The sequence below is a fragment of the Dermacentor albipictus genome, chromosome 3, assembly GCF_038994185.2.
Source record: "Dermacentor albipictus isolate Rhodes 1998 colony chromosome 3, USDA_Dalb.pri_finalv2, whole genome shotgun sequence".
NCBI lineage: Eukaryota > Metazoa > Arthropoda > Arachnida > Ixodida > Ixodidae > Dermacentor > Dermacentor albipictus.
In genome coordinates this window covers 85,402,559-85,421,513 of record NC_091823.1, presented here as the reverse complement: position 1 = coordinate 85,421,513, position 18,955 = coordinate 85,402,559, and the positions used below count along the sequence as shown (strand labels likewise).

Genomic DNA, 18,955 nt, shown 5'->3' with positions numbered 1-18,955 from the left:
ACCGAGAACATTTCCGGCATGATTAGGAAACGGAAATCGGGTTAGCTAGCCTCCATTAGGGGCGAGCTCCACCACTGGAAAAGCTGGCGTCACTGTCGACGTGACGTGGCATGAGGGATCACGTGGACACAGCGGCCGCGTCGGCTGCTTCGGAATCGCCGAAGCATGATGAAAGCGAAAGCTTAAAGTCCCACTTGCGTTGTGGTTCTGATTAAGTGGTGGGGCTTTCCCGCCTTTGGTGTCTGCTTCACAAAATTTGAAAGCACTATAATAGGTAGTGGCTGCCTTTGGAGGCGTGCAGCATGGTAGGCTACTGCTCGGTGCCGCAGTGCCGGACGTACGCAGCGGAGCCCGGTGTCAGCCTTATGCACACGTAGCCGCAGGACAAGAAGCTGCGTGAAGCTTGGCAAGCGAAACTTGGAACCGGTAAACAGCCATCGGCTACAACTCGGGTATGCAGCAAGCACAGACGCGAGGAAGATTTCTGCTACGGCGTCGGGACTGCGACGTTCGGCCACGTCACGTCGGTTGAGTAGCACAGAAGGCGCACTGAGACGCTCGCCCGCAGCCCGGCTAATGTCATGACGGTTTGGTTTATGAAACCTTTGATGCTAGACACCGGTAAGTTCACTGGAATGGAAAGGGAGCGGTAAGAAGCACATTAAAAAAAAGGCATGGCATATATGGTCATGTTTATGTTACGAATTAATGCACAGCATTACGAAAAAGAGGCAGCGGGAAACTGCACGCTAAGAAGACCGATAAACATACAGTGCGACGCAACCTTTCACGCAAGAAGCCGGTTCGGGAGACTCCATCGCGGCGAGCGCGCAGAGTGGCGTTCACTGTACGTATATATTATATTCGGTAAAAAGGTATAGCGTCTGTAAACTATTCTGTGCTTTCTGTTTGCCGAAGGTTATTATCTTGACGGTAGAAAACTTCCCGTCGTTTCGAAAGTACTGACAGAAATGTCCAGGAGGGCTCCAGCGCTGTGTTTTTATTGAGCGCCGGCAGCCAAACCTAAGAGGAGCGCGCCGCGTGATCCCTCAAACTACGCAAAGGAGACGTTTCCGACAGATGGCGACTCCGTAAGCCCTCGCCCCCAACAGTTTCATGAAGTTTTGTCACACACACCTGCACACATACGCGCGCGCAATTCCAGCGATCAGCCCAACACAGATGCTGTAGCTCTCTCTGCGGTCTGATGCAGTCGGACGAACTAAACCTGCAAGTTCGCTTCGTCTAACTGCATCGCTAAACGAGCAAAAATCTAGCAATAATTGACTGTTCATTAAATAGGTAAAGCTGGAAACAAATAGGAAGATGAGTTCTACACTGGTCGCACTGATCTCTCTCTCTCTCTCTCTCTCTGTGTGTGTGTGTGTGTGTGTGCGTGTGTGTGTGTGTGTGTGTGTGTGTGTGTGCGTGCGTGCGTGTGTGTGTGTGTGTGTGTGTGTGTGTGTGCGTGAGAGAGAGAGAGAGAGAGAGGGGGGGATTTATCAATAGTTGTGGAGTCAAGAAAGTGATTACTTACATATGTATACAGATCGCGTCTAAAAGCAAAAAAGGAAGCCGTTAACAGAGGCCAAGCTTGAGGACCTAATGCACAATATAGGTTAGTTATTGTAATTATATGTATTTGTAATCATTTTTCCACGGTAGTTACTAGCTAACCTTTCACTGATTACTTTTTCAATCCGTCCATTGTATACTTTTTTGTTGGCGCATAGATGATACGCACTAAGTGTATATATGTAATGCATTTCATTATCGCTAACTATTGCGTAATCTTCGCTTTGTGAGTCGAGTATGGTTTGCTTTACCTATTAGAAATGATATTGGCAAGGTCTAAATTTTCTGTATAGGGGACGCAGACCCCTAGTCAAACCTTCGCATAAGCGTATTAGGGTAGAGACTTGGGCGAGTTGGTCGTGGTTTCATAACGGCGGTGTTTGCGTAGTGCACGAAATTAGGAAACGAAGGACAGAGACGAGTAAAGAGTCTCTGTCCTTCCTTTCCTACTTTCATGCGCTACGCAAACACCGCCTTTGCATAAGCTTTCTGCCTGCGCTCCTAGACAAACACAACCATTGTGATGCTCAAAAAATTTTTGATACGACGATACTATCCTTGAATTAAAAACACATCACATCTGAGCGTCATGTTTTAGAAGAATCTACAGTGCATTAGCTTTACAACACCGTATGTTTTGTCTCCACATATTTTGTTGCCCTGCGTATGTAGAAAGAAAGAAAGAAAGAAAGAAAGAAAGAAAGAAAGAAAGAAAGGCGAACGTCGTGGAGGTTGGCTTCAAATACATGGTTGCGCAAACACACCGATTCTTATGCGTTGCATATCGTGGTGAGCAATTAACTTTGAAACACACTTTACACCAGTGACCAGTGAAATCCTGCCCTACATTGGCGTGCTGCTTTCCTGAATAGCGTAATCAATGACACAGGTGAAAAGTGGCGACAGTGCAACACAACGTCACGCCACGTGCTGCTCGTACCGGACGCGGGGTGAAGCCGACGCTTTTACCAGACACAACCGTTAATTAGTTTAGGTGGCAAGTTACCAGCGGCAACACAACATTTTCAAGTACTATAACGTGCGCAGGCCTTCATACTCCCTTGAGCCAGATACACGACCGACGAGAAGACGAACAAATTCACCGGAGCTTTTGTGATCCACTGCAGCTGCACATCTAACTAACGTCGCTCCAACTGTCCGCAGCCCAGCTGGCGCATTCCAATGTGCTGCGTCAGTGCTCCGTTCAAGCCAGAGAAGTAGGTGACGACGACCCGATAGCACTCGTTTCATTTGCCATTCGATGAACGAATACTTGGTGCCTTCACATTTCGACTACTTGTTCCACAATTTCGTTATCGTTTAAACTTCACTAAAGGTGATGCAATGTCGAACCATACGTACGCTACTTAATATTCTTTTTAATTAATATCGTTTTTAAAGGGGAGTCTACACAATGATGTTCCGAAAGTGCTTCGTTCCAGCTTGACAGGCCTACACGGCCTTACTGCAATGCAAATTTAATAAACCCCACTAGCCGTACATCCAAAGAACACAATATTCTCTCATATGATCACATAGGTTGTGTATGCAATCTCACTGTAAGCACACAATGCTACTGAATAAGTACATTGTGCGACCCACGACATTTCTTATAGGTAAGCGACGGCGGAGCATAAACTAAGTGCTCGCGCCGTGCATATATCATATATGCGTAGCAGAGGCCAAACGCGATACATAACGCACGCACCCTGCGACCGCCAATATGGAGAGCACTAATCTCAATCTTTTCAGGCGAGAACAATGCTCTCGACTGAGGCAAATAAGGCGTCGATAAGCGAACCGGCGCGCCGCGGCCACGTAACAGTCGGCTGCCAAAACTGCTTCGATGCGGTGTGGAGAGATAGTCCCTTGTTTACTCCCAAGGCGCGCTCATTACGTGTGTGTCCCTCCTGTTCGGTTAGGTATACTCGATCAGGCGAATACTATCTGGCGCCGGCGCGTCGACGAGTGGGTAAACGCGCGTAAACCGGCACAAGTGCGAGGTGTTTTGGCTGCTGATATTGCCGTTCCCGAGAACGCGCTCTTTAAGTGGTGCTGAAGGACAACCGATATCTGCATACGCCGCAGCTCATTGTATAACCTTCGCCAAGTTCACCCTTTACGTTAAAGGGGGCGGCCTATAACAACCTTCATCCGAGCTGCAGCGTACTTCTATTGGTTACGTCTCGATGCGTGGATCCTATACGGGTAACCCAGAAGCCATGGCTGCGCCTGCTCAGCACAATGTCGCGAGTTCGACCTTGTGGAGGGTTGAAAGTAACGCTCGTGTGCCGAGATTCCCAAAGTATCCTACATATAAGCTATACAGAGCTTATACTTATACTTATACTTATACTTAGGTGCAGACGCGAGGAGCAGCGACAGGTAAACATGTCGACATCTTGCCACGCCGCATCCGAACAATAAACCGCACAGGATTATCTCTGTAAACAACCGACTGAGTTCCACTTGTCGGCAAGCGTAAACATGACTGTAAATGCATGATTATGATGGCTGTACTTGTAGCGTCTTTTCTATTTTTCGAGGTAGGAGCAATGACGCACACAAGAGCGCTTCTAGCGCATTTTGGGTTCATCACAGCTATTCGTGGCACCGCCGTCATCGGCGGTGTTCCCGCATACCTATTACGGTACAGATCTACGCTACGCTATAAAGTACATTGTTAACTCGCAGCGCCCATCCACTATAAGACGTCACTCATAGCCCATGGATCTGTAACCTTGGGACGTATAAAATTAGTCACTAATTATGTACCTCTTATATCGACGCAGGGGTTATGGCATGACGCGTAATAATTATATATATATATATATATATATATATATATATATATATATATATATATATATATATATATATATATATATATATATATATATATATATATATATATATATATATATATATATATATATATATATATATATATCCACACACACACACGCTCCTCTCGGCACAGATTACACAGTAACCAAGGCTTTTCTACTGCATTTTTTTTTACCGCTGCCGTACGTAGCACTTTGCAAGAGATGCTTTGTTATGCCTTAAACAGGCAAAACGCGACCAACATTAGCTTCACTCGCGGTGAACAGTGAAATACCCTGGACAGAAGGACGAAAACATCCCAAAGCTCAAAACGGGCATTGAAGGGATGAACAAACTGCAATTTCAAGGCATTAACTGCAAAACACTAACTTTCCGGAGAAATGCATTGGCATTCCAGTTACTTCTGTACTTGAATGCATAAAACGTCGTTTTGTTAAGAAAGTAACTGGAACGCCAATGCATTTCTCCGGAAAGTTCGGGAATTAACATCTCGAAACTGGTGTCAACCTGAGAATTCGTTCCGAGTGGATCCGCCTTGCGAACTCCAGCGCTATAATTTGTAAATTGCAATATGGTCCATAAGGTAACTATATAAAAAGTTAATTAGTGAATCTTTGTTAATTTGTCAATCAAGCATTTCAATTCTTTCTGCAAGTAATGGCCGCCTCTTCGAATAGACCAGCTCCTGAAGTAGAATTGTGCTATCTGCCACAAAAAACTTTTAGACAGTTTTGAAAGTGTTCGGTGAAACTACTTGTATGGGGACGTAAACACTACAGGAGTGGATCGAGGGGGAGAGAGAGAGCGTTAGAACCAGTTCCATAACAGAACCGTCTATATAGCTCTGCTCCCGCGTATACGACTCCCGCAGACTGGAAATGAAGGAAGCAAGCCAGTGTAGAGGTTCAGAAGTAAACAGTGGCGATAAAACGCCTCCCGGCGGCACAACACGATAGGGCACACGCAAAGGGCTGCGCGGACGTGCAAATAATTGCCCGAACGACAGCATACGAAGCTCTCGGTAAAAGCCGCCTTCATGGTATTCCGAAAATGCAATGCACCAACCTGTGTAACCGAGCACTTCACTTCGCACCGGGGTCTTCGCCCCCACCATTCATATCATTGGCAACAAATGTTTCTACCACCACCACTCGGACGTGCGAGCGAACCGCGTATGTGTTTACTGCAGCCTCCGCGCCACGGGCTTTTCGCACCGCGCATATAGGGACGCGCACGTCGTAACCAGGCGAATATATATCAGGGCGTCCCAGCTATCACGCACCAAGATGTAAAAATACGCAAATGTAACGTGGCTGGACAGAACCACGGCAATGTTGTTTGCCGTCGCTTGAAGACACTCAGATTATTTTTTTTTTGCATTTCACCTAATGACATAATTAGTAGTAATTATTTAACCAACCTCTGGCTTCAAGAACTCAAGCGCGGCTTCCCCAGGAAGCCATATGTGTTGTGCGTCGAGCGACGCTAGCGCCGATAAGGATTCAGCGAAGCGGTGTAGTCGCGCCCCTCCAATGGTGACCGCACGCTGCTTCCTCCTATAGTTAAGCAGCGTTGGTGACAGCGGTAGCTCCGAGACGAGAGGGCGTGATGACTCTGCGGAGGCACGACGTCTACCAGCTTCCGCGCAACTTTCGCTGTCGCGGAAATGTCACCACACCCACTCGGTTTCAGAGGCGCAGCGAGAGAGTCGAATACAATGGACGGAAATAGAGAAGACAAAACGACAGACACTGGCACAGTGCACTGTGGAGATCGATTCTTTCGCGTCGTCAGAACACCCCGAAAAGCGATCTCTCACCTTCATTAAGCGGATAACCCGACTGCGCACCATAAATATTTCAGCACTTATGGCATCTTCAGCTGGTGGCTCTCGATCGCTCAGAGAACTGGTCCGGTCTAGCCACGTAATATTGGGTCACGCAATGCATAGCAATATGGGGCCAGGAAGGCACTCAGCTGGAAGGGTGGCGCTCCGGTGTATAGTAAAACGTCACAACAGATACTCCGCGCGGACGACGCGAAACCGCTATGTTCGGTTGCTCAAACGAAGTTACGATGCTACACCCCCCCCCTCCCCCTCCCCCCTGCCGATGGCACGGCTTCGTAATTGCTTTTATGCGTCAGGCCGGGGGATCGAACCCATTGGCCATGGTGAGCCCGAACATAGCAAAAGCTACAGGGTAAAGTTAAAATACCGCAAGCACGCTTCTCTGCACGCTACGAGGTCTCACGAAAGAGCCAACTCACGTGGTCTCACTTATTATTATTTTCCCTTTATTACGACGAAGACTTGCCTTGGGGCATGTTTGATGCGCATCATTGTTTAAATGGTAGCGAGGTATCAGATGTACGTTGGCACTGCTTCCTTTTAGAGCGTCATACGAGGAAAATGAACGCTATATATCTACTACCCGTGCATTAGAGCTGCTTTTACCCGCTAAGATAGGCGAAAGTCGGGAAAGGCGTCGCCAAATCGTGCACATCATTTCGCGAGAAACCTTTTGAGAACACGATATGGCACAGAATACGTTTAACTATAAGTCGCGTAATAAGGCTTTCTTGAAGATTTCTGGATCGTGCTGTCCATAGCCAGGACAAACGGACAGACTTCACCATAGCATTTTTTTTCCAACCTCGAGGTTTATCTCGAACGTAAATTGACCGCCTGGAACGCCAGCCCTAACGCTAGCGAATTTCAATACACGCCTGCTCAGCCCGCGTGCGACCCCCTCCGACATGACTCACCGACTCCGTATGAAAGCACATGTCAAAACGTCGTGACGAAGATAGTGAATGATGTGCGCTTCCTCGACGGCGTCGTAAAGGAGTAAGACGGATGTCCCGATGAGTCTCGCGTGACGACAGAGCTGTACGGAGACACTCAGCGCACATGCTATCGGGACCGGAAGTAGAAAGCGAAACAGACGCTACGGGACGCGAACACACTTTCATGCGATAAATATTACCTCCTTATGCGTGACACTACATCCGAGAACAACCATTTGGTCGATGACCCGCCGTGGTTGCTCAGTGGCTATGGTGTTAGGCTGCTGAGCACGAGGTCACGGGATCGAATCCCGACCACGGCGGCCGCATTTCGATGGGGGCGAAATGCGAAAACACCCGTGTGCTTAGATTTAGGTGCACGTTAAAGAACCCCAGGTGGTCGAACTTTCCGGAGTCCTCCGCTACGTCGTGCCTCATCATCAGAAAGTGGTTTTGGCACGTAAAACCCCATAATTTAGTTTCTTTAATTTGGTCGATGTTCGCTGGGCATTATACGCATCACGGGGGAGCGCGCAGAACACACCCGTTGTTCCGAAACTGGCGAGCACAAGCACGCGTGTTCTGGTTCTTTAAAAAAAAAAGCAAAAGAAAAATATGTTCCGGTCCGATAGTGCACGTAGCCGTAAGAGTGAACAAGAGAAAAGAAAACGCAAAACAGGGCAAGTGCGTTTTTTTTTCATTTTAATTCTTGCGAAGCGCGCAACAGCTGCAGCCCTCAAGCGCCCGCCGAGGCGTAACAGCACAAAGCGTTTTTTTTTTTTCTACAAACAGACTACGGCACAGTTCTTTATTATCTGCTGGGTAATTATACAATAAGAAAATACGCTAATCGTGAGCCAATGTGCCAGGGGAAGAAAAATAGGGATAACTTATTTTATATTTATTACTTACGAATTCTTCTGAATAGTACAGAGGACAACGCTTCTATAACAGCACAGCGTTATCGCTCCGCTGAGCCACTAATTATGATGGACTCACAGTAAATACGCCAAAGTTACATATTTTCATTCCAAGGTGATGCAGACTCGGTCGAAAGATGGTCAAATAGAGTAGGGTGACGCTTCGAACAATTTTTAACGAGTCCTCGTAAATACAGAGTTAATAAACCTTGCTTTGACACTGTGACGAAGAAAAAAAAAGTACGCCTTCACTATTGCTGACGGGCCGACGCATTACCGAACTTCCTGCCAAATGTGGTAGGCCCTTCGGCAAAGCAGCAGTGTGTTAAGGATACTCCGCTAAATGAAACTGAGGCACGTCGGTCGACAAGGCGATATGCAGGAGAATCTCTGCCTAACGTCCGTGGATCTCTTGTCGCGCTCGCGTGTGCGTATGGCCTTGTCTGTATACGAAACATAAGTGATGAAAATAAGTCGCGCAGCGTCCACACATGTGCAAAGCATGACTTAGGGGGGGACACATTTTCATTTTACGTCCACTTTATTGTTATAGCTGCTGCTGCAGTAATCAGATATGATCAACACCTTTATAGGGTCTCCTCCTCTGGACCTGGAAGGAGGGTCACCCGAACACGCATGGTTTAGCGACCCGTAAGTAGCACCTGTTCTATAGTAAGAAGCGATGATAGAAAGTCACGTAAGACAAACGCCAGGATGGCAAAAAAAGAGAGAGAGAGAGAGAGCGGTAGCCCGGGATGGGGCGGGAGGGAGGCGTAGAAGGGTAACCGGTTCGTTCCGCCTGTGGTCAGTACGCCCCGGTCCCGCGTGGACCGGTCAACACATGCAAGAACGGTGTCTTATCAGTGTTCGAAAGAAACAAGTTCCATTGTTTTGTATCCACACGCGCCCTCCCATAGAGAGCCGACGGTCCAGAAGGCACGTGCCCGCAACAAGAGGTTCGCATATTGTTTGAGTGGTCGATAAACTGATCGATAGATTTTCTCTCTCTCTCTCTCTCTCTCTCTCTCTCTCTCTCTATATATATATATATATATATATATATATATATATATATATATATATATATATATATATATATATATATATATATATATATATATATATATATATATATATATATATATATATATATATATATATATATGCGCAGTATGAGTAGCGGAGCTCAGATCATAGAGCAATGCATCAGTGGTCAGGGATCGGTGCTGCCGAACGCCAAAATTTGCGAATTGCTGAGAGCAAACCGCGCGCACCCTGGAAAGAAGCCAACATTTTGTTCCAGCTAGTTCCAAACCCGCGCAGACAAGCCAGCAGGAAAGTACTGCTCAATCACCGACCACCCTTCGTGCTAAACTTTCCTAGTCGCCATCAAAGTTTACACGCACGTGTAGGGCACCTCTAAGAGGCTTTGCTTAAAAGGATCACGATGTAACAAGCAAACATGAGCAAGGGGCCTGAGCGTTGTGTCTGCAACGTCATCTCCAGGACAACCCTGCACTCATATATATTGAGAGCGATACTTTAGAAAAAAAGAAAAGGATTACTCCATGAGACGGATAGGCTGTTGACCTCACGGCGTGATGTTACTGTACAAAGCTCGCACAGCTTCCGTTATCTGGGTAGGTGATGGGTCATGAGGCGCAAGCTTTAGCATTTCTTTGGCCCTGCACCTGCTGCATTTCTACCGGCAATTTTCTCCAAGCACACACGCCGAAATGACTCGCCTATGAGGACATCACGTGTCGGTGTATATATTCATGCAGGATCTAGTTTCATATATATGTAAGAAAATGCTATTAAAGCTACTGCTTCTTTGCAAAGAAAGAAAGCTCCTGCTTCTAAGGCGATGGGGTGCGCGATAAGCAATGAAGTCTGGAACGGTTGCGGTGAGGCCCTTTGCAGATGTCTTTAAAAAGAAAAAAGAAAAACAAGTTTTGCAACGAAGCAATATTTTCCTAAAGTGAGCCACCAGCTGTATATGCACCTCGTGTCCCATTTTTCAAGACGTGTACTTTGTTAGGTCAGCAAAAAAAAAAAAAGAAAGAAAGCTCTTATTTCAACACAGCCCCGGACATGTGGTGCGGACATCTGCGCGCTACATAAATCGGGGACGCAGCCAGGGGTCCATGTCCGCATTAAGCGCGCTCAGACACACGTGCACACAAACGATGCACAAACGCACCGACACGCGGCCGGCGTATACGACAAAACAAAACTGTTTGCACGTATATTGCGGCGACACGAAGCGAGACGTCAGCTACTACATTCGCATTAACTGCCCAATACAACTCTGCGACTACGACATTAATTGTGCTGCCGACCGCGAAGTCACCGGTTCGACTTCGCAGTCACGGCGGCTACAATCTAACGCAGGTGTATCGAAAAAAAAATTAATCACAAAGTGCGGCAAATTAATTCACAGCCCCTCACTGCGGCACTACTCTCAAAAGATATATAGGTACCGACTCGCGCTGCAAGATTTCATTAAATACAGTAATTAAAACAGCATTAAATAACATTATTAAATGCAGCTGGGTTGGAAGCATATGTCAAAAGAGATCGGTGGAAACAAATTAACGTTCGGCGCACTTGCCAATTTAATGCTCAGAGATTAGCGAAGGCGATTGCTCGGTTTCGGGTTGAACAAGGACATTAACGCTTTCTAACTGTTAAACATATTTAAAAGATAGAAAAACCGCTATCCAATAGAGGTGTTGGAACACTGGGGCTCCATTCTAAACGTGTTAGAGGCGTATATGTAGGTCTCGAAAAGCTCCTTCACTCAAAATAAGCGGCACAAACAGCTGGCGTCCTCCATCATCATCAGCAGCAGCAGCCTATTTTATGTACACTGCAGGACGAAGGCCTCTCCCTGCGATCTCCAATTACACCTGTCCTGCGTCAGCCGATTCCAACTAGCGCCTGTGAATTTCCCAATTTCATCACCCAAGCTAGTTTTCTGCCGTCCTCGACTACGCTTGCTTTCTCATGGCACACCATTCAGTATAACACTAATGGTCCACCGGTTATCCACCCTGAAAATTACATGGCCCGTCCAGCTTCATTTTCTTTATCTTAAAGTTAATTAGAATATCGGCTATCCCCATCTGCCCTCTGATCCACACTGCTCTCTTCCTGTCTCTTAGCGTCACGTCGAACATTTTTCGTTCCATCGCTCTTTGCGCGGTCCATAACATATTCTCGAGCTTATTTGTCAACCTCCAAGTTTCTGCCCAATACGTTAGCACCAGTAGAATGCATTGATTGGACACCTTTCTTTTCAATGATAGTGGTAAGCTCCCAGTCAGGATCTGGCAATGCCTGCCGTATACACTCCATCCCACTTTTATTCTTCTGTAAATTTCCTTCTCATGATCCCGGTCACCTGTAAGTAAAAGGTAAACGTGCTCCTTCGCGGACTCAAGAGGCTGACTGGCGATCTCAGTGGTGGAACAATCATTTCGCCTTTTGGCGCAGGTCCTGACGCAGGCAAAAAGCCGATTTGGCGCAGCAGCAAGCACTTTTGGCGCAGGGTCCGACGCACGTGTGCTTTCCATATACCATGCAAATTTTTACTAACACAGTCGATATCTTGTAGAGACGGGTTTGCGCGTGAGGTGTTGCGGAAGAGGTCAATGTCATCTGCAAACTGAAAGTTGCTGAGATATTCGCCGTTGATCCTCACCCCTATGCCTTCTAAGTTTAATAGCTTGAATACTTCTTCCAAGCATACAGTGAATAATAATGGAGCAATTGCATCTCCTTGCCTGACCCCTTTCTTTATAGGTACCTTTATACTTTTCTTATGTAGATACACTATAGTTCACACTATAGTGAACGTCAATTGACGTTCACTTCGGTAATCAAGTATCTTTACACAGAGAAACACCCAGGAGTGTTTTTGCTTGATTCAAGACAAGACACATTAGTATAGCACACGATGAAGCCCACGTACTACGACTATGCGCATCAAGCTTGGCTGAAATGCGTTGTTCCAAGTGGAGCTATTGCCGCAGCTAGAACGGCACCAAATCAACGTCAAAGCGTTTGGACAAGCTACAGGACATCGCTGTTCAACTATGACTGAAGAAGTTCACGAAAACCAGTTCGCTTGCTCAGGGAGATCCTCGTCTTACGAAAGAGAAATACGATGGAAACGTGTGTGAAAACTCGCAGTAAAGACTTGAGGAATGGAAAATCGCGCTATTTTGTAAAACAATATCCGTGATGATGGAGCGCACTGTTTTTCACACTGAAGCCGTATAAGCTTCAGAAGAATTTCAGTTTGGCCTAGTTGGTGTTTACTGCATGTCATATTGACCGCAAATAAAGACGGGGAGAGCGGAAGAGAACACAAAAACAACACGGACGGCAAATTTTTTTTTTTTGTTCTCTTCCGCTGTCCCCGTCTTTATTTGCGGTCAATATGATATGAAGCCGTATAAGGTGTGACCAGGATAGTGTTGGATAGATGTAAAGCTAAACAAAAGATAACTTTAAACATAACTTTTTTTCACATGCCGTGATAAGCGCAAACTGACTGCAAAACTGTGTCGACATCAATGGTGACTCCGAGGGGAAAGTCATATTTGTAATAAATAGCGCGGCGCGCAAACGACAAGCACAGGTTGCATTTGACCAAAAATGGGCTATAAAGGAAAAGAAGCCTCAGCCCTCTGCTACAGGCTGACGCTTTTCTCCCCGTCTGCGATCACCTCTGATCAGCTCTTATTTTTCCCTGAGACACATTCGGATTTTTTTTTTTTCAAGTGACATTAAGCACACTTTCCAAGCTCCCCACATAACACTGTACCACCACAAGCAGAGCACTCGTAACAAAGCAATGATTGCATTCTTGGAAGCGCCTAGCGAGAAGCGACATGTTGGGTATCAAGGAGAGTTTGGCCGACTTTCAACGTTTCAAAAAAGGAGAAAAAACAAAAACAAAACAAAAAAGGCCCGCTGTATGGAGTCCCGGTACAGGGCTCTCGTACAGGGCAACGTACCGGAAACTCTAGCCAATCGCGTAGAACCTTGTGCACACGGCACCACACAGGCGGCCCATGCACTAGCCCGACTCCAAAGCACGCCGTATGGCGCGCGTTCCGCGGCTGACTATTCATTCTTCTTGATAGACCTTTTATATGTGTCCCATCTGAGCAGGCGACATCCGTCACTGTCACCGGCAGAGACGTGCATAATGCGTCTCGCGACTGTCACGCAACGGATTAAGCCTGTCTCGATTGTCGCAGACTGCAGTGCGCGCATGAAATGAATATCTCCTATAGCTGGCTTGAAGTCGACGCCGCGAGCAACTGCGGCACAGCCGTGATAGAAACTTCACGCATTTATACAGTATATACCATCGTTAAGGCATTCGTTCAACCCATACACACGGGTTTAGAAGGAACGCATCATATCAGATCCGACGTCTGACAGCGGGAGCTCTTTATAAACCGGAGAAATGCGTCGTTTCACTGTAGTAGAGTGTATACGCCACACTCGCAGCATCGCAACCGACGCCCTCTCACAAAATTATCCATAGATTCTCTGTACAAAGCCCGTCGTCTAATATAATCTGACGAAGTCTACAGACCACTGTTATACTTTATATACTAGACGAACTCTGTGGACGTCACATATCTGAAATGTAGTCTAAACAGTTCACGTCTATTGACTCAAATTTGTATTTTATACGTACTATATCCCAGCTGCACGACAGGGCGTGTCGCGCGACAACGGCTAAGCAAAGGAAAAAAAAAATTCCATTTACCGAATTTTGTTGTAGAGAAGTACGGCCAGGGCTCTCGTAAACGCCGGCATCGTTCTTCTGCCTCGATCGTCTTTACACGGAAACACACAATCACGGACGCACCAGAGGAAACAGCGGAGGGGTCCAGAAGGCCAACGCAATCGGACCACAGACACCGGCAATCGTGCCCAACGTGGCAATTGTCAGGCGACGCACGAACGGCGTACTTTTAGTCACTACTCAGTCAGCTGCTTGCCGGGACTTGGTGCACAGTACGAAACACGTACATTATCCTATTTGAACGGCTACAATAATGTAAAATAGAAAGCAATAGCTTCGCTTGCCGCTCTTGCGCCTGTTCTGAAACGACGAACACGGCGAGGTCCGGCAGCCGCCCGTCACTGTTCAGCAACGAAACGACGACGATGGTTCCCCGACTACGGCGATGAGCGAGTCCTCAGCGCTGAGCCGCAGCGATGATGAGCGGCAAGGGAGCACAAGAACGACCTGCTGTATACGCACATCAGCTGTATAGGCAGGCAACGGGCACCAGAGAGTGACAACAGCTTCGACGTCACCACGGCAACTCTGAAATGACGTACTCGGATGGCGACCACGGATGCTGCTCGACGCGGCACTGAGCGGCCCACAAGAGCGCGGGCGCAAATATAGCGAACACGCAGTCGATGTTTCGTATCGGCGGTCGACGTCGTATCGAAGGCCGGCGGCGGCGGCGTCGGAGGGCGGAAAGTAGAGCGGTATCTTATCGCTGCCGCTGCCAGCGCAAACTCAGCGACGTGACAGCAGGACGCCTTACTTTAAACGACAGACACCGCCTCTCTCTCTGTCAGTCTCTTTCTCTTCCTTCTTTATTTGCTATTTTGTTTAACTGGTGCAAACGAAAGAGAATGACAGCAACGGGAACACTCGAACGGCGGCGCCCTCTGATGGGAGAACGAGCTATTACGAGCGGGAGGATGTACGACGAGGAAAGAAACGAGAGAAAAAGTGGCGGCGATGAAGGATGACGCTCCTGTAAACTAGTGTACCGCAGTAACTAGTAGACCCTACTGTATCCAACGATGGGGGGATGATTATTCGGTAGGAGGCACAAAGGAAGACAGAGGCAGGCAAACAAAGTGAGAAGTATCGACGACGTGGAGAATTAAGGGAAAGGGCGAACAGGGGGAGGGAGGCGAGAGAGGAAGAGACCCAGACACCGGTCGCGAGGAGTGAAGGATACAAAACAGCTGAGCGCAGCGGCACGGCACGCGGGACTTGCTCCCAGGCGCGCTGCGTGCGTGTAAAATGGCAGGATGGCGGGCTCGTGTGTGTGTATATAAACGTCTATGAAAAGAATCAACGCAGATGATATGGGCGCGGTTATAAGCGTTTTGGAAGCCTATATTTGTCCTTTGCGCTTTCATTCTCTGTCGCAGCGGCGGGAAACCGGCGTCACAAGTTCTGCGACAAAGTCGTCGTGCTGGTGGGAAAGTCGACCATATACCGGGTGTTTCAGCGAACGCTTTCATTTTTTTTTTTTAGTTGCCGTTGCCTGCGGCAGATATCAATTCTAGTTCATGAATTGGTCTACTCGAAGATGCGAACATTATTTGCACAAAGAATTGAAATGCATAATCGACTAATTAACAAAATTTCACCAATTGAGTTTTTATCTAGTTACCTCATGGCACATATTGCAACTTGCAAATTCTAGTTGGGGAGTTCGCAAGGCGGATCCACTTGGAACGAATTCTCAGGATGACACCAGTTTCGAGACATCAATTCCTGAACTTCGCGGAGAAACGCATAGTCTTCCAGTTACTTTTGTGCTTGAATGCATAAAAGGACGTTTTGCCAAGAAAGTAAGTGGGACGACAGCACATTTTTGCCGCAAGTTTGACGGCGCACGTCTCGTACATGGTGTCATCCACACAATTCTTTTCCGAGTGAACATGCAGGCCTTGCAATCTCGCCCGCTAGAATTTGTAAATTGCAATATGTGCCCTAAGGTAAATTAGTTGAAAACCTAATTGGTGAATTCTTGTTAATTGATCGATTATGCATTTCAACTTTATTGTTGTTTATTATTATTTTCTTGCAAGTAATGTCCGCCTTTTCGAGCAGACCAGCTCATGGACTAGAATTGTGCTATCTGCCGCAAGCTTTTTTTTTTTTTAAGCTATCGAAAGTGTTCGCTGAAACACCCTGAATGTACGGCTGACGCGGAGACAGGGTCACGTGAGTCACGACACGCGAAGCCGGCGGCGACTGAGGGAACGAACTCTACAGAAAGAGCGACGTAAAGGAGGCGACAGAAGAAAAAAAAAAGTCATAAGAATAACGGAGACAGAGTGGGACGCGGATCGGATGACATGTGCGCGCATGCAGGATGGCGCGTACACGACACGCCTGCGTGTGCGGAAGGGGCGGAAACGGAAGAATGGTCCCTGCATGCTGCGTGCGCCCACTCGGTATGCCTTACACTCTTGCGCCGGAAGACGCCAAGGAATGCACGGGAAGAAAAGACGGGGGGAGGGGGAGGGGGGCACAACAGCGCAACAACTTGCTTTCTGTTCGTCTATTTGCGTTGTTTCATTGCTGGGACGAAACTCTCGATCCGGCAAGTGAAGGAATTTAAAGGGCATCGATGTTTAGGCGCCAGCGCGCTCTCCGACGTCGCCTTTATCGCTAATGAGGGCTCGCTCTGTGACGTGGAACGGCAAGCAGGCGCGGTCGTCGCGAATCGCTTACGCGCAAGGGCGACATTAGGGACCTTTAGCGCGTCCGGTATCCGGGAAAGCGCGGGCGGTTTTCCGGTTTAGCGGGGGCGTAAAGGTGAGCGGCCCGATCGGTGGCGCCAGCTGGTGGCGCAAAGCTCAACCACACAACCACAGAGCTAATTACTGTATTCTGCTTAGCTGCTGGGGTAAATATTCGACAGTGGCGTAATCGTGTTCACAATTACGCCGCTGCCAAAAATTTGCACGAGTGGCGAAGCAGGATATGGTGAGTTACTGCAGTTTTAGCTATGCGTTTGTCTGGTTGAGCTCTACAACACCAGGCGGCTTCACCGCTCACGTTTACGCCCCGACCATCCGGTAACCCGCCCAAACCGCTCCCGTTTACCGGATTAGCGTACAAGCTAAACGTCTCTATTACTGCTTCCTCGTCCGCCGTTACGCCACTCGTTAACTGCCCCTGCGTCCTTAAGTAACCTCACTTCTTCCTTTCTTCTTCATCACTGTTCTTTTATCCTACAACATTCAGGAGCTTATCCCAGGCTGAATCTGCATTCCCGAAGTTCAGTTTCGCTTTTGAGGACCGTTCTTAATTAGCAAGTTGCCCGTCCCCTATGTAATGTTCGATGCCATAAATTTGACCGGTGCCTGCTCTGACGGCGTTATCCGAACGCGGGATCAGATTTCCGGCGATTTGCGCGGTGCTTTCCCTCGATCGCCGGTGATAGGCGGTGTAGCAGAATATGGTCGGCAAACGTAATAGCGTGTACAGTCGGCCAGTGCAAGCGGCCCCACACCGACACTTTCGGAGAAGTGTGTGCGCGTGTATATATATATATATATATATATATATATATATATATATAGTAGTACGGATCCCCGCACCATGCACACGCGTCTCGCATCCCGCCCCACAACAGCATCCAAGGCGCGCCCCGCGGCTGTCCCGCCGTCACGCGTTTCGTGAGAGCCGTGTCGGCCCGTGACGGAGGCGACTTGAGGAAGGAAACAAGAGAGAGAGAGAGAGAGAGAAAGGCAGGAGTGGAGACGCCGGCCAATTAGTCGGGGGGGGGGGGGCGAAAAATGCGCTAGCGCGGCGAGGGCGGCACGCGACCATGCACAAAGCGCTGGAATGAAAAGGAGAACTAACGCGTCCCGCAAACAGAAGTCGTGCGGCGCTGACGAGAGAGAAGCGTGCGGTCGGCTACGCGGCTTCTCAGCGCGAGAGTCTGCATCCCGGACGGTGTGCCGCAACGGGAACGAATTAATACTAATAATAATACGTGAAACATGTCACAGTGCTGCGGGAGGGGGAGAGGAGGGGGTAGGCAAGGCAGAGTGAGGGGCTCCGTATTAATTTTGAGATTTGGCGTGTTCCTGGGTGGGCGCTGAAATATCAGTACGCGAGCGGTTCTCTTGCACAGCCACGGTGCCCCACGGTACGCCAGGGTATCGAACCCGCTATACGAGTAGGAGCCGACTGCCACAACGGGCCGACGCCGCGAGTCGAATGTGGCGCCGGTATAATACGGCGGTATAGGAGTAACCTGTGCACTCATATGTATCGTTCTTGGGCATCTTCGTGCTCGCTCAGCGAAAAAGCACAGAGATACGCTCGCAAAGGCAGCGTCTTGCATGGCGTTGTAGAAACGATGTCACTAGCTGCATGCATGGCTTCTGGCCAGCAGTGCTTTTCTTCGTCAAGCGCAAAACGCCATTCGCAGCCTCCTCCTATGTCTCTTTTTTTTTTTTTTCCAACAGACACCTTCCTCCTCGCGACCCTTCATCGGCCGAACAGGGCTCTCCTCCCGCAGATCTCGAGTTGAGCCTATGCTGCGCGCCCCAGCCCAACCGCAGCGCTGTGAGCCATCAGAGAGACTGTAACGAACCCGTGGGCCAATAAGAGCCGACACAGGTGGCCAGCTCGACAATGCGGCAGAACCTGGCGGTGTCCAGGAGAGCCCCCCTAAACGTCATATTAAAGATCCTTAGAATTTCACTCATATATCAGCGCTCGCGGATTTGACGCGTCGCTTAAACGTGCTCCTGGAAGCTTTCCGACACGCCCGACTAATATTGAGCCACGTACGTATTATTCTGTGACTTAAACGGAAAGAATAAACTTAAATTGAAAAAAAACACCATAATTCCACTAAGGGCCGTATTTGACATATAGCTCCCTGCTGTCGAATACATTCATTGAATTCCCTTTATTTCAGCGCGGGAAGAAGATAAATTGCATACACTTAAGAGGAAGCTTTAGCTCGGGTGCCCCTATCTAAATACATGTAAAAGGAGAATTCGTTTTTCTC

At 48.1% G+C, this 18,955-nt stretch overlaps 1 protein-coding gene across 4 annotated transcripts in view; it reads right to left on the bottom strand.

Annotated features, from left to right (window-relative positions):
- The window catches only part of LOC139046631 (nuclear receptor coactivator 7-like), a 161,993-nt gene that overhangs the window by 60,346 nt on the left and 82,692 nt on the right, over positions 1 to 18,955 (bottom strand). The window contains exon 1 of one of the 4 annotated variants that reach the window (XM_070535736.1): positions 13,924 to 14,514. The exons of the other annotated variants lie outside the window; for them this stretch is intronic. Coding sequence (XP_070391837.1) covers positions 13,924 to 13,973 — 50 coding nt within the window. The 5' untranslated portion in view covers positions 13,974 to 14,514. Of the gene's footprint in view, positions 1 to 13,923; positions 14,515 to 18,955 lie in introns of those variants that run through there. 4 annotated transcript variants of the gene reach the window in all.